This window comes from Oncorhynchus tshawytscha, linkage group LG05 (genome assembly GCF_018296145.1).
Source record: "Oncorhynchus tshawytscha isolate Ot180627B linkage group LG05, Otsh_v2.0, whole genome shotgun sequence".
Taxonomy (NCBI): Eukaryota; Metazoa; Chordata; class Actinopteri; order Salmoniformes; family Salmonidae; genus Oncorhynchus; species Oncorhynchus tshawytscha.
Window position 1 is genome coordinate 54,705,700 of NC_056433.1, and position 22,199 is coordinate 54,727,898.

Genomic DNA, 22,199 nt, shown 5'->3' on the forward strand with positions numbered 1-22,199 from the left:
GGGTGGTGATCTGTACTTCTAATCTACAGGGCATATCTCAGCCCTATCTTTAGGACAGACAATTGAGAGGATTATGCCTTACTGACAGACCAATGAACACACAGGCAAAGCCCTTAATCTCTGGTGTAGTTATAAACATGTCAGGGGCTCTGTAGAGAGGCTGAATAGTGTGTGGTAGTGTTTGAGTGGGAGGAGGGGGGCAAGCCTGGAGTCCACCAGGAACAGGGCAAGCTGCCAAACTGAACTCGCTGACACCCCTCCAGCTCCCTGAGCTGAGGCCAACATTCGGACGGGAGCCAAAGGCAGCTTAGCCTGGCCAACTGGATAAATGTATGGATTTCTGAGCTCTTTCACAGTGCGTCAGATTGCAGCCCTCCTGTTAGCCACACATAGCCATCTTCTGCCCACACAGCCATGCCAATGCCTTTATTGGAGTCAAATTTCAAGTGTATCAGGCAGGAAAACTAAACATTCCTGTGGGATAGAATGAAGCTCAACAGAACCAGAAATACACAGCATACATATGGCCTATGGAATGGTATTCTGAGAAGTACATGATTGTGCTTTCCTGGGCTTTACCAACCCGATATTGAAGAGATAGATTTTTGTGGTAACGGAACCTCTCACACTAATGTAGCCTCAGTGTTCGCTCCAAAGCCAAATAGCATTGTTGCTGCACATAGAAGCTTTCTCCTGATTGATAGTCATGGACACAAACTGCAATCAAAAAACAAAGTACTGCTGCCCCCAAGAGGATTGTGAGGCAATACATCCTGTTTCACAGTTGACGTCAATACTGTACTGTCTCAATATCTCTACATGCCATGATGTTGCTTCTTTACAATGGTATTCATATTAATCAAGGACAGGTGAGACAAGATACAATGGAGCTAAACAAATTCAGATACTATTGTTTAGTCAATAGAAAAGTCAAATGTCTGCCACAATTTCTTATCAGGCTCCAATGATTCATGTCCACAGGGCTAAATATAGGCTTCCTGGCAAATTATCATGGGGAAATCATATTTAGAAATGGGGCAGGAAACCGTAAAATTATCAGTAAAACAACTGACGACCCTGGGCAATTAAGGTACTAGGAAGGAGGAACAATTTAGAACCAAAGGAACTGCTATAGAAAGTAACCCCTTTCCTGTATTCAGTAAAATCTCAGGTTATGACTGAAAACGGATAAGGAAAATCATGATCACGAATGTTTAGAATTTGACAGTTGTAATATTTAACTCTTCCCTCAAATTCAAAATGTGTGGGTTGTGGGTTTCAAATGCGATACAATAAAGTACAATAACCACCTCAGAATGACCCAAAATAAGGATTTGAAAGAATTTTATTGAAATATGTCGATTCCAGACCTAATCCCTTATGGTTTCAAAAAGCGTGCTTTGGGTTTAAGTGCCAATATCCCAGACTCTCCTCCGAAGCCATTTCTAGTCATATGAAAACCTATACAACAGGTCATTTGGCACATTCAACTCATACCATAGTGTTCTGTACTGGCAATTCATACTAAAAACAACTTAGCTCCATATCTGAGCAAATAAATGCCTTAACCATCTTTATTGATGAGAACGGCATCAAAATAGATTTGACCGCAAGAGAAATGTATACAGTAATCCTTTCAGAATGTCACTATAAAAACTCACTCCGAGATAAAAAGTCACTTATTCAAAGGGTTCCACGGTACTGGGTGATACTGAGAATTGATTCTGGTCACAAAACATTCAATCCAGGGGCAATCTCAAATCGGCCCCAATAATCAGCATTGTGATAAATGAATCTGAGCATTGGCCATGTTTGGATTTCAGGAGGTGATGATACATTACATTGAAACATCTGAGCGCATGGATATCCCATTTGAAGTGAATAAGAGCCCCCTCTCACGTCGTAACCAAAGACTTTAAATTTCATAGGGCAAACGACGTCAACTAAATCAAAAATTCTTTGTCAATGGTAAGTAGAACATAATCAAATGATTTTGCTATTTGCTCGATTCATGGGAGAGCATTATTTTGCTATTAATGCTGGTCATAAATAGTTACCATAGAGGTTTTATCAGGCCTTTGCTTGGATTTGTATTTCCTTAGGAAGCGGTTTTAAGTAAAGATTCAAATACTGGTCATTGTAACATTCATAAAGCACAAACTCTGATGGACAAAGGAAAACGTCTCATTTGGACAAAACCCAGGTAAGAGTAACAAGATTAACTATTTATCATATTCACATAGAAAGGTCGATCAGAAAGGCATTAGTTGACTAGACCAAAATTTACTGAACAGTGATTTCGGGACAGCTCAGTGACAGATTCCAGAAACATGACAGCGTTCCTGATCATTTCAGGAGTTCAGGACACAAAAGATCTGGAATACTATAGCCTGGCAGATACAAAGATAAGTCATCCACTCCATTTGGAAGATAGGCGAGGCTGGTCTTGGGTTAACAGTCGTGACAATCATGTAGATGAACAAGTACTAGATGAACAAGTAAAACCCTTGTTTAAGAGACAATTATTTGCATGAATTAGAGGGAAATTATACTACCAATATATTCAAGTACACTTTAAAACAGTCGCAAAGAAAATGGTAAAAGCTGCTGCATGGGGTATACTAATACTGCATCTTCCAACTTGTGATTAAACAGACTACGTTAGGTCGAAGCACAGATTATTTCATCTTCCCTGTATGCATTAGTTGATAAAAATACAAGGATCCAAATTTGCCTGGTGTACATGGCAGTTGGTCTGGCAAATTGAGTCTGACACCATTGTGAACTGGCTTAACTGCATAGGGAAAACAACCTCGACTCATTGCATACAGGCATAGCCAAGTACCATCACCGTAACCATATGAAAAACAAATCAGAGCTTGCCCCTGACTGGTGGTGAAAAAACACTTTCCCAGCTTGTGTTAACCCTTTAAATTCAGTAAGCTCCTATCACCTGAGGCTGCTCTTACATGATGTCCTTCTGGTTAAGACATTTGAACAATATGTAAGAAAAGCCAAGCAGAGGCACCTATGCCTGACTGGATTTTGTATAGCATTGTCTTTATTAAATTGATGGGGATAGGTGCATCTCTTTAAAAAGGAAAGAAAATAATGAACTGCAACAGATGGACAATTTGATTGCCAAGGCAGTTTTTGCATAAAATACTGACTAACATTCAAGATGTGAAGAAAAAAACAAAACACTGCTTTGTAGTACTGATATTGAGGAGTGTAAAATAACAGAACTTGTTACTCCTATAGAAGAACAAAAATGAAATAATAAATAAAAAAAACCAGTAGAGTTTAGAACCTTCCATTTCAATATATGGGGAAAAATGTGATAACATAATTCATTACATTTTATCTGTTCTCAAACAAACTATTTGCATTTGGCATAAGATCTGCCGACTCCATTTCAGTGTCACCACCACGGCCCAGTCTACAAACCAGGAAAGGCTGTTTGGAGATCTCCAAAGAATGTGTTTATTCCATTTCGAGAGATCTCTGTGCACTTAGGACAGAGTATGAGAAACAGCACGCAAAGCTTTTCCGGATGCAGTGTAGCTACACAGAGATCTGGCCAAACATGCCAGTGTCACATCTTCGAAAGAAAAAAACAAAAAGAAATGTGGTCTGCTTTGTCCTCACTAGTGCTTTTGGCCCCAATGAGGGGAATCATCCATCCCTTCATGGCATATTTAGGAATAATCCCTTCCTTCATGGCATCTTTAATAAGTTATTTTAGAGCTAACAGAATCCAGAGTTTTTCTTTCTTCAGTTTGCAGAGAGAAAAGAGAAAATGTCAACCAGTCCAGTTTTGAAGTTGCTGTTGATCATACTTTGCTATAAGTTTCTTTATATGTGACAGTTTGCTGTGTAGATATTCACAGCGGTTCTTCTCTTGGCTATAGTTTGGATTCGTCTGTGAAGGAAAGTTTTGAAAAAATCAGTGTTTTTTGAAAAATGACCTGAGCAGCTTTATGAGAAACAAAATCGTCAGATGCAAAGATTACCTTTTTTATTTTACGATACTCTTGGAGTATCTGGTTGTGGATTGTCTAAAAGAAAAGACAAAATGGCAAAACAATTAATAAACGTGTCAATCAGTGATTGTCAGAACATTAAACTACAAATGAATTCTGAAGTATAAACATTGGAATAATAATAACACAACACCATATTGAATCCTGAAGTTGAACATTGGAACAATAATAACACCATATTGAATCCTGAAGTTGAACATTGGAATAATAATAACACCATATTGAATCCTGAAGTTGAACATTGGAATAATAATAATAACACAACACCATATTGAATCCTGAAGTTGAACATTGGAATAATAATAACACCATATTGAATCCTGAACATTGGAACAATAATAACACAACACCATATTGAATCCTGAAGTTGAACATTGGAATAATAATAACACCATATTGAATCCTGAACATTGGAACAATAATAACACAACACCATATTGAATCCTGAAGTTTAACATTGGAATAATAATAACACCATATTGAATCCTGAAGTTGAACATTGGAATAATAATAACACCATATTGAATCCTGAAGTTGAACATTGGAACAATAACACCATATTGCAGCTTAGGTAGAACCGTAGACAGTATGCGTCAGTGGGCCAAAGGGGTCGTACCTTGTACTTGTCTGTGCCTTGTTGGAGCTGCTTAAGCTCAGTGTCGAGCACAGTGAACTGCCGGGTGATGCCCTCTATCCGAGCGTGGAGGCCCCGGTACTCACTATACTCAGTATTAAAGTAATTCTTGTATGTTTGACGCTGCTCGGAAGAGCCAATCACTGTATACTCCCTGTTCAGTAAGAGGAAACAGAATGCAGAACTAAGAGTTGAGTACTTCAATGAAATAGCTTTCAATTGCACAATTTCCTAATACATGTGGTTTATTAAGAGGTAGGAAGTGCTTACAATAAATAGTCTGCCATCTCAGTCGATGACGAAGGAACACTGGTGTTGTTGCACATTCCATTGAGATCTGAAAGGAAGCACAAGGTTACTTTGTAAGTGAAGTTTAACAATATATCGATTCTATGACTCCAAGTAAAACTTTTTTGGCTAGGTAGTTAATATTAGCTACAGCTAGTCTACTGTACCTGTGACAAAGCTTAGGTGTTTCTCCTCCTATAGTTTGTCCTCAAATATTAAAAAAATGGTGAGCCAACATGTTCAGCACTTTCACTGATCAAAACTCGTTTTATGGCCCGCTTGTTCATCTGCAGCCGACAGTGAGCAATATTTTAGGAACATCAAATTGCGCTAAAATTGAAGAATCGAATAGCGATACATATCATATCTGTTCCTAAGTATCGTGATAATATATTGTGAGGTCCCTCGCAATTCCCAGCCCTACTTTCTTAATTGAAGCCAATAAACTCACTGATCAATTAGGGCTTCCATTCACAGACTGCAGTAAGGGCTTCCATTCACAGACTGCAGTAATATACAGTACCAGTCAAAAGTATGGACACCTACTCTTTCAAGGGTGTTACTTTTGACTATTTTCTACATTGTAGAATAACAGTGAAGACACCTAAAAACTATGAAATCATGTAGTAACCAAAAAGTGTTATATTTAAATATTTTTTATTTGAGATTATTCAAAGTAGCCACCCTTTGCCTTGACAGCTTTGCACACTTGGAATTCTCTCAACCAGCTTCACCTGGAATGTTTTTCCAACAGTCTTGGAGTTCCCGCATATGCTGAGCACTTGTTGGCTGCGTTTCCTTCACTCTGCGGTCCAACTCATCCCAAACCATCTCAATTGGGTTGAGATCGGGTGATTGTGGAGGCCAGGTCATCTGATGCAGCACTCTATCACTCTCCTTCTTGGTCAAATAGCCCTTACATAGCCTGGAGGTGTGTTGGGTCATTGTCCTGTGGAAAAACAAATGATAGCCCCACTAAGCCATAACCAGATGGGATGGTGTATCACTGCAGAATGCTGTGGTAGCTACGCTGGTTAAGCGTGCCCTTGAATTCTAAATAAAACAGTGTCACCAGTAAAGCACCACCGCACCATGCTTCACCTTGGGAACCACACATGCAGAGATCATCCGTTCACCTACTTTGCGTTTCACAGACACAGCGGATAGAACCAGAAATCTCAAATTTGGACTCAGACCAAAGGACAGATTTCCACCGGTCTAATGTCCATAACTCATATTTCTTGGCCCAAGCAAGTCTTCTTATTGATGTCCTTTAGTAATGATTTCTTTGCAAAAATTTGACCATGAAGGCCCGATTCACTCAGTCTCCTCTAAACAGCTGAGGTTGCGATGTGTCTGTTTCTTGAACTCTGAAGTATTTATTTGGGCTGCAATTTCTGGGGCTGCTAACTAATGAACTTAATCTCGGCAACAGAAGTAACCCCAGGTCTTCCTTTCTTGTGGCGATCCTCATGAGCCAGTTTCATCATATCGCTTGAGGGTTTTTGCAACTGCGCTTGAAGAAACGTTCAAATCTGTTAATTTTCCCGGATTGACATGTTTTAAAGTAACGGACTGTCGTTTCTCTTTGCTTATTTGAGCGGTCATAATATGGACTTGGTCTTTTACCAAATAGGGCAATCTTCTGTATACCACCCCTACCTTATCACAACACAACTGATTGGCTCAAACGCATTAAGAAAAATAAATACCACAAATTAGCTTAAGGCACACCTGTTAATTGAAATGCATTCCTGGTGACTACCTCATGAAGCTGGTTAACCTGTTGAGTGTACTGTTGAGTGTAGGGGGCAGTATTATGATGTTTGGATGAAAAACTTACCCAAAAGAAATTACCTATTTCTCAGGCCCAGAATATTATGACAATATAATTGTCAGATTAGAATAGAAAACTCTAAAGTTTCCAAAACTGTCAAAATATTGTCTGAGTATAACAGATCTGATATTGCAGGCGAACACCTGAGGAAAATCCAACCCGGAAGTGCTGTTTTTCCTGAAAGATTTCTGTTCCATTGCCTGCCTTCGCTCCATTTAAAAGGGATACCAACCAGATTCAGTTTCCTATGGCTTCCACATGTTGTGAACAGTCTTTAGACAGTTTCAGGCTATTATTTTGAAAAACGAGTGAGAAAGATCACATTGCGTTGTTGGATGGCTGGGTGCCAGCAGCATTTTCCCTGTGCAACAGCTTGGAGCAGCCATTTTCTATCTCTCTCCTATTTAAGAAGCTATCGTCCGGTTGAAATATTATTGATTATTTATTGTAAGAACAACCTGAGGATTGATTATAAAAATGTTTGACATGTTTCTACGAACTTTACGGATACTATTTGGAATTTGTCTGCCCGGTCGTGACCGCTTCGTGCCTGTGGATTTCTGAACATGCACCAACCAAATGGAGGTGTTATGTTGGATATAAAATAATCTTTATGGAACAAAAAGGAACATTTATTGTGTAACTGGGAGTCTCGTGAGTGCAAACATCCGAAGATCAAAAGGTAAGCGATTCATTTTATTGCTTTTCTGACTTCCGTGACCAATCTACTTGGCTGCTAGCTGTTTGTAATGCTTTGTCTGCTGAGAGAGATGTCCTTACATAAACACTTGGTATGGTTTCGCTGAAAAGCTTTTTTGAAATCTGACACACCAGGTAGTTTAACAAGCTAAATTGCATTTTGCTATATTGCACTTGTGATAAATGAAATAATTTTAGTAATTTAATTTGAATTTGGCGGTCTGCAATTCAGCGGATGTTGACGAAAATGATCCCGCTAACAGGATGGGTGCATCAAGAAGTTGAGAATGCCAAGAGTGTGCAAAGCTGTCATCAAGGCAAAGGGTGGCTACTTTGAAGAATCTCAAATATAAATATTTTTATTTATTTAACACATGATTCCATATGTGTTATTTCATAGTTGAAGTCTTCACTACTATTATACATGTAGAAAACAGTGAAAATAAAGAATGTAGGTGTCCAAACTTTTGACTGGTAGTGTAGGTATAGGATTCATTCATCCATTTTATCAATTAATTTAAAAAATTGGGACAGATATGTTGAGTAGATGTCATCTTTCCATTTTGCAAAATGTCTCATTTACCACCAAGGTCGAAATTCATGAGATGGAATCATGCTTAACAGGTATCCCTTCTGCCAATCGTTTATCTAATAGTGCAAAGCCAGACTTTTCTCTGTACGTTTATAGAGAGGATGAGATCCACACCATAGCTTGTACATGTCTCACCTGTGCTGCTGTGTGGAATACTACTGCTCTTCAGGTTCTCAGGGCTGGAGGTGATGTCACAGGCTTTTCTTGGCTCAGGAACACGCTCCTCTGCTCCTTTCCTCTCCTCTCTCGCTCTCCCCCTCCCTTCCTTCTCTTTGGACTTTTCCTTGTCTTTGTGTTTTTTGGACTTCTTCTTGGACTTGCCGTGCAGGGAGGGCAAGGTGCTCTTGCTCTGGGGCCCATCGAGGCCGGTGTGTCCGAGGGACGAGAGGCCCAGGGTTGGTACAGACAGCACTGTGGGCCCAGAGAAGACTGGTGGCTGGCTCAGTCTCTCTGCTACAGCGGCCTCTTGGCCCTCACAGTCCCGGCCATTGTGGCTGGAGTCGTTACTAACGTCGGAGAGTGGGTCGAAGGGCCGGTGGATGTCAAGTAGGGGGAGCTGGGAGCTGGATGTCATGCCTTCAACCGCTGGCGCCACAACCATTGCCCCACTCCCCTCCTTTCCATTGGACGAACTCGGCTTGCCATTTATTGGCACCACTGTTTTGTTAGCCATGTGTGATATCCTGGGCTTTTTGTTGGCCAGAGGATCGATGAAATCTGAAGCAGGTCGTTTCTGGCATAAACAGAGTTTAAGGCAGAAAATAAAAAATGGACTCACTTCAACTAAGGATTCGAAGAAAAAACATGAGCAGATAACCATCACTGACAGATTAAGATAAAGAATATGTTCTAAAATCCTGAGTATGAACTTTAAGCTCGTGCTGGTGTGAAGCAGAGAAGGTCAGAGTGAAAGGGATCTCTCAGCCACATTGGGAGTATGATGACTAGGGATGGGCATTTCACTATTCAAATAATCTCAATGACATTTCTTTCCAGATAGCAGGATAGCCCCCCCCAAACACATGCTTTTCTCTTGACCAGAATGACAAATGCATATGGCAGAAGTAAACAGCAGACACTGCTTTTCTCTGTAGTTTTTCCACTAAAAGCAATAATCAAAGAGAAGTCTGATTTTCACCTTGATTGGGCTTATTCAGTCACAAAAAAGGTGTTTTGCAATGATCTGTGTCAGGTCTTGTGGAAACTGTTAGGTGTGTGCCTTTACCATTTGAAGTGGGGAAAATAGAATACCAATGTCAGGGCAGACTGGAGTAGAGGGCTAAATGCACAGCAGGAGCTCAACAGTTAAAAAACTACATTCAAAAGTTTGCTATATTACATTAAGTATTTCAAATGTCATGGTATATCCTTGTGGGTAATATCACAAGGATAACAATTTCATTTATAACAAAGCTTTTTCAGTGTCAAAATAGGCCTTAAAAGAAAAGATCTGCAAAAATGAACACCCTCTCAAGTAATAGAATACTAACGTCTGTTCAGATATCTGGAAAACAATGCCCATCCCCAAGGATGACATCCCCTTTCCACACAATGCATGGTACTGTACTACTAACAGACTACATTTGACCCAACCTACACTAACAACTTTGGAAGTGGCTGACCTAATCACAGTGGAGCAGAAAGTACTTGGTTCTGAAATAACACTAGGTACAGTTTGGAGCCCTGTGGACCTTCACGGCTGCATAACCTGTTTAGTTTGGTAGAACTCCTCGAACTTCTCTCACCAAACCCAGACTGGCCACATAAACCCACTGAGGAGCAGTTGTGTATGTTTACAGCGAGTGTTCCAAAACACCCTCTTTTCAATGAACACCAGAACCAACTGTATGTGTACGGAGGAGGGTGTGTACTTGCTAATGCTTAAGAAGGGAGGAAACAAAGGACATGCAGTGTCTCAGGAAAACTCAGAGGGGAGTCTGAGTAACCACAGTAACTCCTCTTAATGGGACCAAACAGTGGAAGGCCCTATGAGGACACTCTGTAAGGAGTGGGAAGTAAGTGGTTAAGAAGGGGAGAAGCAGGGGCATGGAGATGCGAAGTAGAAGAAGAGATGGCTCACCTGCGATGGGGAGCTGCTAGCCAGCTCTTTGGGAGGGCTCACTGGGAGTGGGACCTCAGCTGGAGGAGCCACTGTGGTGGTGCTTGGAGTCTGACACTGGGCCTGACACATTTTCCTAAAAAAAAACAAGTCAGAAGCTGAGTCACCACAGACATAAATAATACATTGCGTGAGCCCAATTCAGACATTCATTATTTTGGAATAACTTCCTGAGTTCAGGTTAAATCTAGTGCACAAGTACATTCATTGAGTTGGCAAGTCTGCCATAGAACTAGATACGAGTCAGTGTTTTCAAAGCACCAACTCAAAGGTAAATTCTCTACATTTTTTTAATGCCTTAGATTTGTGTGCGTTGTGAAATTGTTAGACCTTACTTGCACTGCTAAAGCTATAAATACAAGCATTTCTCTACACCTGCAATAACAATAACATCTGCTAAACACATGTGACCAATACAATTTGACTCACAGTTCCAATGGACCTGTGACATTGGCACATGACCATATTATGGTGGCCTTGCTCTAAATTCTGTTATTTTCCTTGTCTCAGACAGAAATACACATTTAACTGACCTGGTTAAACAAGTCAGACATCATAAATAGATATCTGGCAATGCCTTAGGGTGAGATGCTAAGTATCCGCTGCTAAATAAAAACACGGTATACAGAGGTTGTGTGATGTGTACATCAACAGAATATTATTTGCGTATGTTGGTAGAGTGTTGACAGTAGGGGGCAGTGGGATACAGTGGGGAATTATCCAAGTCCTGCCCCTACAGAGAGAGAAAAAAAATGCGAAAGAATAAGAAACGCTAGAGGGGTGGGGAGAACAGCCTAGGGAAGAGGCTGGCTGCTGTGCAGTGGTCCTGTCACAGCTGAAGACTAAGGAGCCTCGACTCAAGCGTCAAGCCTGGACCTTGAACCAGTGCCACCTCACACATGGATCAGCATGTGCTGGAACAGTGTTGCATCACATGTCTTCCAATCATTTTTCTGCACTACACTTGCATGACCATAGCTGGTGTTCAAACATTGTGGGAGGGTGTTTAGCTGATAAGCTAGCCAAGGCTCAAAGTGCAGTCCAAAAAGACATACGGTAGGAATCTCTTGCTTTTGGATGAATTCCACAGAAACATTTAATCATTGAGAATGTGAAATATTCCCTGCTATATTGAGTCCAACAATTTTGGGTCAACTCAGTAAACCCAACTAAGCACGCTGCAATGCCTGTTCTATATTTAGCTGCGAGCTACATTTCCTTACTGCCCCAGATCTTGAGAAACCAGATTTTTCCCCCCTGGTCCCACCAGTAAAAAAGCCAGTTAGGCCTGTCAAGAACACAGGGCAGAGAGAAAACCACACATGGTGAGCGGTGGCCTGGTTTCAGACTTGAGTCTATACTATTCCTGAGGATATCTGAAACTACAGCACCTGGGATTCTAAGGCAATTTGTTTAAACTAACACACAAAGCTGAGGTGATAATATACATAAACCAAAGTGAGGAGGATTCCATTATTGCTGGTTCATGCCACTGGCAGTTGTTGACATGTGGAACTGTACACAAAAGCACTGGTTTTAATATGGCATGCAATATAGTAATATAGCGCCACCTAACACATACCGAACAAGGATCCTCTTCAGAAGTTGCTGGTCTCCCTCAGTGTAGCCTGGCCAGTCCTTCTGAATGTCCTTGAACAAAGAGTCCTTCAATGTGAAGGTGTTGTCTCTCACATTTAGGTTAGCCACCTATAGACGGCAATCAATACATGACATTAATGCCATGACAGTATTCTGGAGGAATGCATTTTCTAAACCTATCCTCAAGAAAGGCACCATTAATACCCTGCAACACCAGCAGTGAGTTGTTTGCAGTGGGCTGGAGGGCTGGCCTGTAACCACAGGCTAAGCCCCTGGCTCTAAGGGACTTCTAGTAGGAGGTTTGGGTCGTGTGACTAACTTATCTGTTGAGGACATTGGGCTCAGAAGGGCAATGGGTCTGCCAAGCTCCAGTACAACTAACCTGTTGTGAAAGACACCGTACCCAAGGAGCGTGACTGACTTAACTAACCTGTTGCAGGAGGCTGTCCAGAGAGTCCTTGTCAAAGGGCAAGAGGCCATCCTTCTGCAGGCGCAGGATGAGCTCAGGCTTTCTGTAAGGCTTGAGGGCCAGCAGGTGGGTGAGGCGCTCCCTCAGGGGCCTCTGCTGCGCCGTGCTCTTCTTCGCCGCACTGCTAGAGATGATGACAGGCCGCGACGTCCGCCGCGAAGGAGCGATGTCAGACAGCCCAGGTGCCGGTTTCCGGATCTGCACCTTCTTACCTGATTAGAACAGAGACATGGTTGTGTCAGAAAGGTTGGGCTTGTGTGACATAACCATGAGAGGTTGGCTTTGTAGTGAGAAGTTGTTCGTAGTCAACCTACAGTACATCTTCAAAAGGGCCATCAAAATGTTTAACAGAGAAAAGTACACATCGAGCAGTACCTGTTATAATATCAGGGTGAACTTCATAAATGAACCCAACTAGTCTATATAGTCACCACAGTACAAATAGTTGAACAAGCTGCTTCCTGGCCAAACAGCTACATTAAACATATGTGAACCTATGATGGCGTTTCTGTGGCGACTGGGCAGTTAGGCAATTGGTTTGGTGCCAAGTCACAGGCCTGACATTGTGAAGCTCTGAGCTCCTAAACATCCTGCCAAGTCAGCCCCTTGGGCCCTACACAGGGAACCATGAGCATGCAATTACACAAAGAGCTCAGCCACTTTTCACCAGAATTAAGGTCATGTGGAGATAAGAGTGTGACTAAGACAGCTTGGGACTCAACGGAAATGACACTACACCGTTTTAACTTCCTCTCCAACAAGTAAATTGCAGTGTATCCTAAAAGCTTAATAAAAAAAAAATGCATAATAGAGATTCTGCGGTTTGATTTCTAGGTACATTTGTTTCTGTTCAGGGCTGCTATGGCCTTTACTGAACTGCAGCAGAACCAGTTTCAGTATGCAGCTCTCCTGTGACTAGTAAAAAGCCCACACAGTATGTTTGATGTTCACTTGAAGCAGCCCTGCGTGTGTGTTTTCAGTGTGGAAATGGCATCTCTACCCTGGAGGAGGCTGGATAAGAGTCTAAAATCTTTCCCACTGGACAGGGCCACACTAGGAGGTCGGAGCGCTTGACTGATGTGGAAATAACCCACATGTTCAATAAGAGCCTGGCTGATGAGCATGCTACTGCTCTGACTGCCTGTCGTGCTCCACACCCTGATATGAGACAGTTTACCAGGGAGCGGCATTCACATGAAAATGTCCCTCCCACTGAGTCAGCATTCACTCACCCTGGATGTAAACAGACATGAGGAAACATTTCTCAAAAAATAAACTTGATAAATCTTGTATTCATCCATCCTAGACTAATTTGGCCCTAGTCTAGGATGGATGCATACAAGATTTATCAAGTTTATTTTTTGAGAAATGCAGGTCAGTGTAGACAATGCCTAAGGGCCTTACCCACGTATCTCCCCCCAGGCTTGATGACAATCGCACCCCTGCTGCGGGTCTCCTCCTCTGCCTGAGCCATGCTTTGCCTGGCCTTCTGGTAAGAGTCGTCCGTGGCACACACCGTGATCTTGTCCTGGATTCCACCCAGGCAGTCCAGCTGAATGCTCCCCTCACTGAGACAACACATAGGAGAAAGGGTTAAACAGACAGATCAACAGGTCAAGTAAGTGACCCCCTACCCTTGCTACCACTGAAGGAAAAAAACTTAGGTGAAACACTGTACTGCCTATAAATACTAGTGAGGAAGTACATTCAGTAAACGTTTTATGCCCAACGCTCCTAGCCGGGTTAATATTCATGACATACCACTGCCTTGAAGGCATTATAACTTGATACTCTATTCAACAGTGGATTCACACATTAACAAACCAACGTTGCATTAAATCCTAATCTTTCCTGGTTTTGACTTGGTTTCCTCCTTTAATTCCTCCTAACTTTGATGATGGTTTGGCAGAGGATGAAATAAAGTTGGCAGCTCTGCCTCTGGTTTATATTGGAATTAGGGGCTCATAAGCATCCAGGGTGATGGGTGATCCTCAGCCAAACACATCTCATTAGAAATGGTTGAGGACATGATAGGTGTTAAAACACTAGACAGTCAGAGCCGAGACTTAGTTCCTCTCCTTACGTCAATACGCAAACATCTGACTCAATTCAATACATCTGACCAAAATTGTTCTTCGATCAGACTTCAGAGGCAGATAGGCCGAAGACCACTAGAGCAGATAGTACTCTCCTAAAAACAATCCTGTTCAGCTCTTAACCATGTTAATTAACAAACTCCTCTGCATGGGGGGGGGGGGCTATGGTACAGAAGCTTCAATCCAAAATAGAACTCTTTAAAAAGGGTGTTAAATGTATATATAACGCGTGAATGAGTGACGAATGTGTGCATGTGTTATATGTCAGAGGGGATGAGGCCAGTTCCTCTGTGGTCACTCACCTGGTGATGTACTGCTGGATGCAGTCAAAGCTGCCCTGTGGGTTGTCTCTACCCACATTGGACAAGTAGAAAGTAAACAGTCGCAGCTCATTCGGATTTTCCGACCACGGTATTGATATTTTCTGTGGACAGAGAAAATAATAAATCAAATGGTTAACATCCTTCCCTGAGAGTACATTTCATGATGAATATAGGAAAGGTCATCCATAATCTGTTACAATCAATACATCCACCAGCTTGTGACAGATTTAGAGAATTATTCTTACAGCAGTTTGCCGAATGTCTCACTGCCCTCCATATACAGTAAAACCACTTATGAACAATCTCGTGTACTGGTGTGGAGTACAGTAGGTCTCCAATAGGGGAACCATATCAGCTTTATAAATTAAACTACAAATATCTGCAAAGCTCTAAATGCTGGTTGACACACTAAGCATGCCCCAGGCCCATCTGGTGTTCTGACATGTTCAGTGAATAAAGTCAAAGCATTACTTGTCCCCTGGGTGACCTCTTCAGATACAGTAAACCCACTCACCACCCCATCACATATGAGCAAGTAACTGACAAAATAAAAGGAAACATTTGGGAAGACCTCTTCCCATGACAGACTGACCAGGTGAAAGCTATGATCCCATAGATGTTACATAGTAAATCTAAGGCTGTCCGACTAAAAAGGGCCGGTCGAAATTTTAGAACCAGTATTTTTCCATATAGACATATTTTAATCAAATCAACTATATGTAGGCTACTGAGTTTGTGATGTTTTATGCATGCTGTGAATAAATTAAGACAATTTATTAAATTTTACCTTTAACTAGGCAAGCCAGTTAAGAACAAATTCTTATTTTCAATGATGGCCTAGGAACAGAATTAGGAATTTTTACCATGTCAGCTCGGGGATTCGATCTTGCAACTTTCCGGTTAGTGGTCCAACACGCTAACCACTAGGGTACTTGCCACCCCAAGAGTGAGCCTGAGATCAAACAAGTCTAACCAAAAAAAAAAAAAAATGGTTCCCAGTGACACACCGAGAAGACGATCAAACTTAAACTATCTAGAGGAAGTAAAAGTCGTAACATCGGTGCCCAAGACCCATAACTCATGGTACCTTGACATGAATGGGGTATGGCAGCTGACAACCATACAGAGTTCCACTTTTTTCATTTAAAAACAAGAACCTGCGATTGCAGTGGGCTAAGGAATGAAAACACTGGACACCGGAGAACTGGAAAAACATGGCTTGGTCTGATGAATACCGGTTCCTTCTGTTACACGCTGATGGGAGGACTAGGGTATTGAGAAATCCATAAGTACATGTATCCATCATGCCGTGTGTCAACGTCGCAGGCTTTTGGTGGTGTTAGATGTGTTTTCATGGCACACATTGTGCCCATTGATAAGTGGAGCAACGTTTGACTGCCACAGGATAGCGGAACATTGCATCATGACAGCAGTGTATCCATCTGGGAATTTATTTTTTCAGCAGGGTAACTTCCCCATGCCACAAGGCTAACATTGTCAGGAATGGTTCCATGAACATGACAGTGAATTCAGCTTACTGAAGTAGCCTTCCCAGTCACCAGATCTCAATCCAGCTGAGCATCTGTGGGATGAGATGGAACAAGCTAGTCAGAGTAGAGATCCACTACCAGCCAACTTGACAACTGCGGAAACATTGGAGTCGACGTGGGCCAGTATGTTGAACGGTTGACACATTGTAGGGTCCATGCCCCGACGAATTGAGGCTGTTGAGGGCAAATGAATGGTTTAACTCCATTCTAACTTCCGCGACGCATATAAGGCCCTGCCCCGCCCCCCTTTCGGAAAAGCTGACCACGACTCCATTTTGTTGATCCCTGCCTACAGACAGAAACTAAAACAAGAAGCTCCCACGCTGAGGTCTGTCCAACGCTGGTCCGACCAAGCTGACTCCACACTCCAAGACTGCTTCCATCACGTGGACTGGGAGATGTTTCGTATTGCGTCAGACAACATTGACGAATACGCTGATTCGGTGTGCGAGTTCATTAGAACGTGCGTTGAAGATGTCGTTCCCATAGCAACGATTAAAACATTCCCAAACCAGAAACCGTGGATTGATGGCAGCATTCGTGTGAAACTGAAGGCACAAACCACTGCTTTTAATCAGGGCAAGGTGTCTGGTAACATGACTGAATACAAACAGTGCAGCTATTCCCTCCGCAAGGCTATCAAACAAGCTAAGCGCCAGTACAGAGACAAAGTAGAATCTCAATTCAACGGCTCAGACACAAGAGGCATGTGGCAGGGTCTACAGTCAATCACGGACTACAGGAAGAAACCCAGCCCAGTCACGGACCAGGATGTCTTGCTCCCAGGCAGACTAAATAACTTTTTGCCCGCTTTGAGGACAATACAGTGCCACTGACACGGCCTGCAACGAAAACATGCGGTCTCTCCTTCACTGCAGCCGAAGTGAGTAAGACATTTAAACGTGTTAACCCTCGCAAGGCTGCAGGCCCAGACGGCATCCCCAGCCGCGCCCTCAGAGCATGCGCAGACCAGCTGGCCGGTGTGTTTACGGACATATTCAATCAATCCCTATACCAGTCTGCTGTTCCCACATGCTTCAAGAGGGCCACCATTGTTCCTGTTCCCAAGAAAGCTAAGGTAACTGAGCTAAACGACTACCGCCCCGTAGCACTCACATCCGTCATCATGAAGTGCTTTGAGAGACTAGTCAAGGACCATATCACCTCCACCCTACCTGACACCCTTGACCCACTCCAATTTGCTTACCGCCCAAATAGGTCCACAGACGATGCAATCTCAACCGCACTGCACACTGCCCTAACCCATCTGGACAAGAGGAATACCTATGTGAGAATGCTGTTCATCGACTACAGCTCGGCATTCAACACCATAGTACCCTCCAAGCTCGTCATCAAGCTCGAGACCCTGGGTCTCGCCCCGCCCTGTGCAACTGGGTTCTGGACTTCCTGACGGGCCGCCCCCAGGTGGTGAGGGTAGGCAACAACATCTCCTCCCCGCTGATCCTCAACACTGGGGCCCCACAAGGGTGCGTTCTGAGCCCTCTCCTGTACTCCCTGTTCACCCACGACTGCGTGGCCACGCACGCCTCCAACTCAATCATCAAGTTTGCGGACGACACAACAGTGGTAGGCTTGATTACCAACAACGACGAGACGGCCTACAGGGAGGAGGTGAGGGCCCTCGGAGTGTGGTGTCAGGAAAATAACCTCACACTCAACGTCAACAAAACTAAGGAGATGATTGTGGACTTCAGGAAACAGCAGAGGGAACACCCCCCTATCCACATTGATGGAACAGTAGTGGAGAGGGTAACAAGTTAAGTTCCTCGGCATACACATCACAGACAAACTGAATTGGTCCACTCACACAGACAGCATCGTGAGGAAGGCGCAGCAGCGCCTCTTCAACCTCAGGAGGCTGAAGAAATTCGGCTCGTCACCGAAAGCACTCGCAAACTTCTACAGATGCACAATCGAGAGCATCCTGGCGGGCTGTATCACCGCCTGGTATGGCAACTGCACCGCCCTCAACCGTAAGGCTCTCCAGAGGGTAGTGAGGTCTGCACAACGCATCACCTGGGGCAAACTACCTGCCCTCCAGGACACCTACACCACCCGATGCTACAGGAAGGCCATAAAGATCATCAAGGACATCAACCACCCGAGCCACTGCCTGTTCACCCCGCTGTCATCCAGAAGGCGAGGTCAGTACAGGTGCATCAAAGCTGGGACCGAGAGACTGAAAAACAGCTTCTATCTCAAGGCCATCAGACTGTTAAACAGCCACCACTAACATTGAGTGGCTACTGCCAACACACTGTCAATGACACTGACTCTACTCCAGCCACTTTAATAATGGGAATTGATGGGAAATGATGTAAATATATCACTAGCCACTTTAAACAATGCTACCTTATATAATGTTACTTACCCTACATTATTCATCTCATATGCATACGTATATACTGTACTCTATATCATCGACTGCATCCTTATGTAATACATGTATCACTAGCCACTTTAACTATGCCACTTGGTTTACATACTCATCTCATATGTATATACTGTACTCGATATCATCTACTGTATCTTGCCTATGCTGCTCTGTACCATCACTCATTCATATATCCTTATGTACATATTCTTTATCCCCTTACACTGTGTATAAGACAGTAGTTATTTGGAATTGTTAGTTAGATTACTTGTTCGTTATTACTGCATTGTCGGAACTAGAAGCACAAGCATTTCGCTACACTCGCATTAACATCTGCTAACCATGTGTATGTGACAAATAAAACTTGATTTGATATTAGCAAGGTGTTAATGTTTTGTACACTGTGTATATTTCAAGCTTCCACAAGTGTGGTTCCTAAGTTAGTTGCTTAATTAACATCTCATTTTTCTTATAATCATGTATAAAAATTTCCAGTTGCCCATTATTTTGGCTGCCATGGCTAGAAGAAATCTTGGACTTCGAAAGAGTTGTTTCAAAGGAGCATAGGGGATTTCAAGTGTGTCTCTCACCAGATCGCAACCCAATTGAACACTTATGGGATACTCTGGAACAGCGCCTGAGACTGAAGGGTGTTGTATCCCTCCAGAGTTCCAGACACTTGTAGAATGTGCCAATGAAGCTGTGCTATTATTAAGGAAATTGCCTGTATGTGTACTAAACAAACAAATGTGCAGTATAGGTATGTGTGTCATTCATTCCGCATGGTGGCGGTGTGGGATGAGTAACAGGGTGAGGCTTCAAGCTAATACAGGGGTGCATGGCTTCAAGCTAATACAGGGGTGCATGGCCGAGCTAGGTTAGCCCACATGTTCCATGCTGTAACATTCTTAGTAAATGCAAATACACAGCCAGCTAGACGCAACCCAGTCTCACCCCCCACCCCACACTTAGACAATTGCTCTGCTGTGCCAACATTACAGGTGTTACTTCTAGGCAAACTTGGAAATGACTACCGCCCAGCGCTGAGGTCCAGATGCATCTAATGACAGGGGCCACACTTTTTTTTAAAGAGGGAAAATTATTTGTAAAATGCAAGCCGCAACAAGAGAATACCAATATTCATTTAGACAGGTGTTGCTGAGCTGTCAGAGTTCAGTATCTAGGACACAAACAGCACAATCTTAGAGAAATAGTGAGTAGGCTAAACTGGCATTAACCTTGAGTCGATGTCCACGCCCCGATGGAAATTAATTAGCATAAGCAAATATCTGTTTAATCTACAGATGTCTCAAAATCGACCACCCGCATCTGCAGTGGAAGGTGGCAGAGCTACAGTGGTGTCAGACTAGGAGACATCCCAAAAATCAGGTCTTCACGAAAACATTCTTTAGCTTCCGAAAGGTTTGGCCGACAAACTAATAGGACTCAAACAATATGAAATCCACAAGATTCGTCTGAAGTTGGTACCACCACGACCACCTTCTGTCTGAAGCGTCCTAACAGTTTGGGCTACACACTAATATATGACACCACCATCGAAAGGTAAGATTCTCAAACACATTTTTCTCTAGGACGCCCACAAGCCTCATCTGAAGGTAGCGCAGTATAAGTTAACAAATAATGGAAGTACTAGTGTAAAAAAAAAATCCCTCTGATATAGGACAGACCCTTCAAAACATACTTCCTTTTTTATAGATATTTTGACCATCTGTTTTGCCATGTATGAATATGCTTTTCTATGGGCTAATAGCAGTAAGGCCAAATTCAATCAAATCATTTTCATACTAAAATTCCAAATCAGAGGTAAATTATCCTTGGAATGACCATATTAAAACAATTCCATATGTTAGTTTAGGGTGGGTTCGTAAATTCAATCTGGAGTGAGAGTGTGTGCTCAGAGTGCGTTCGTAAATTCGGACCGTTGTCAGATGATCCATTCTTAAATTCAGAGCATTTAGAGCGCACACTGGAGTAGGGCTGATCTGAGCTTTCTGACCCCACAATGGCAGTCAAGTACCCAAGCCAACTGGCTAACGTTGACAAGCTTGATAGCTACTTCCAGACACAAAATGAGAGAACACCTCACTGTCCATTTTACTTGCCCTAGCAGAGCTGGTTAGGCTGTTTTCAGGTTATCCAGACTGTGCGGCTGAAAATTGTATTATGCTTTTTTGCCAACGTTTACTGACACAGTCCATTTTCAATGGGTGTGGAGCGTTCGTAAATTAATCGATTATTCTGCAAATTTCCAAACACACCCTTAGGAGAAACCAGGCCCCTTAGACCTTAGTGGTGAATGAACAGACATAAGCGTCCCTCTTCTCCTACATAGGAACAGATAAATCAACAAATTTCCTAATTTGATCCTGGACTTATGCTTGCAGCGGAAGAGGGTAGTTGGGTATGTGAGCTAGTCTGTCTTGTCTAACAGGAGAGGAGTGAGGCAGGACAAGGGCTGTGTTGGGGTAGTTGGCTGGCTGACAGACCCCTGGCGGCTCCCTGCAGTGTTGGAGATCAGTGATTCACTCGGCTCTGTTTACCCAAGGTCCCAACACATGTGAAGCCTGCAGGTGGCCATCTATAAATAAACAGTGTCCCCGCCTTCCTGGGAGCCAAGGGCTCTGTTACGTGAGATGCTGAGCCGCCGCTCCAGTACAACCCTGCCTTACATGCTCCACATGAAGAGATCTAGCCTTTCACAGTGCCGAGTTGTCAACGGATTGCCTTGTAAGTTTATGAAACTCAATGGGATTAGCCCCATTTACTAAATGTCCAGTTGAGGTAGCCTGGATATTACATTAATCTTGCGTCACAAGAACAAAACAAATACAGGAAAACAGTCATGCTTCCGCACTCAAAGGTTCCGCTGAATGTTATCAACAGTCACCGCTTCCTGTTAACTGAGGTGACTCTGCATATGTGCACACCATACACTTACGTTGAAATCTTCCTCAGCTGTAGGAGTATGTTACCCTCACACACACAAAACATATAATGGAAGTGTGTGTGTGTGTGTGTAACCCAAGATGACTAAGAGGGAATGGAACTCACGAAGGCAGAGGAGGGGTGAGTCAGTCGGACACTACAGGATGACAGAACCGGGCCTGACTAAGACTTCGCGTAACAGATGCCCTGTTCCCATTGCAGGCATGGTGCCAACCAAAGTATTGCTGCAGTAATGGGCTACTGGCTGAGCATACTGGCAGTTATCTATGTACACTGGAACTTCACGTAGACATCAGGTGGTGACTGACAACCCTCTTTAAAAGCCTTGTTAATCCACAAAAACCAGTGCCCCTCCATAAAACCACTGCATCCAGCCAAACCAGAAAGTTTGGAAGCAGCCATCTCCCAGAGGAACTGCTAAAACAAAATTATGCATTACCAAAACATGGATCAAATGTTCAAATGAAAAAAATGGGAGCATGGAAAGAGGGGAAGTTAATCCTCAACAAAAAGCTGAATGAACGGCACACTCCAGTGTACCCTCTGGCCCAGACACAGTCCCCCACCCTACCCCGCTAACATTTGAAA

General features: G+C 43.0%; 1 protein-coding gene across 2 annotated transcripts in view; it reads right to left on the reverse strand.

Annotated features, from left to right (window-relative positions):
- Window positions 1-1,327: 1,327 nt before the first annotated feature.
- LOC112250982 (RNA polymerase II elongation factor ELL) overlaps window positions 1,328-22,199 on the reverse strand; it is a 45,804-nt gene continuing 24,932 nt past the window's right edge. The window contains exons 3-12 of one of the 2 annotated variants that reach the window (XM_024421561.2): window positions 14,679-14,800; window positions 13,685-13,848; window positions 12,242-12,492; window positions 11,795-11,862; window positions 10,174-10,288; window positions 8,229-8,826; window positions 4,948-5,014; window positions 4,660-4,831; window positions 4,014-4,058; window positions 1,328-3,922 (exon numbers count right to left, since the gene is read on the reverse strand). In XM_024421561.2, the coding sequence (XP_024277329.1) occupies window positions 3,803-3,922; window positions 4,014-4,058; window positions 4,660-4,831; window positions 4,948-5,014; window positions 8,229-8,826; window positions 10,174-10,288; window positions 11,795-11,862; window positions 12,242-12,492; window positions 13,685-13,848; window positions 14,679-14,800 (1,722 nt within the window). In that variant the 3' untranslated portion in view covers window positions 1,328-3,802. Of the gene's footprint in view, window positions 3,923-4,013; window positions 4,059-4,659; window positions 4,832-4,947; window positions 5,015-8,228; window positions 8,827-10,173; window positions 10,289-11,794; window positions 11,920-12,241; window positions 12,493-13,684; window positions 13,849-14,678; window positions 14,801-22,199 lie in introns of both variants that reach the window. The other variant, XM_024421560.2, reaches the window with a different exon arrangement.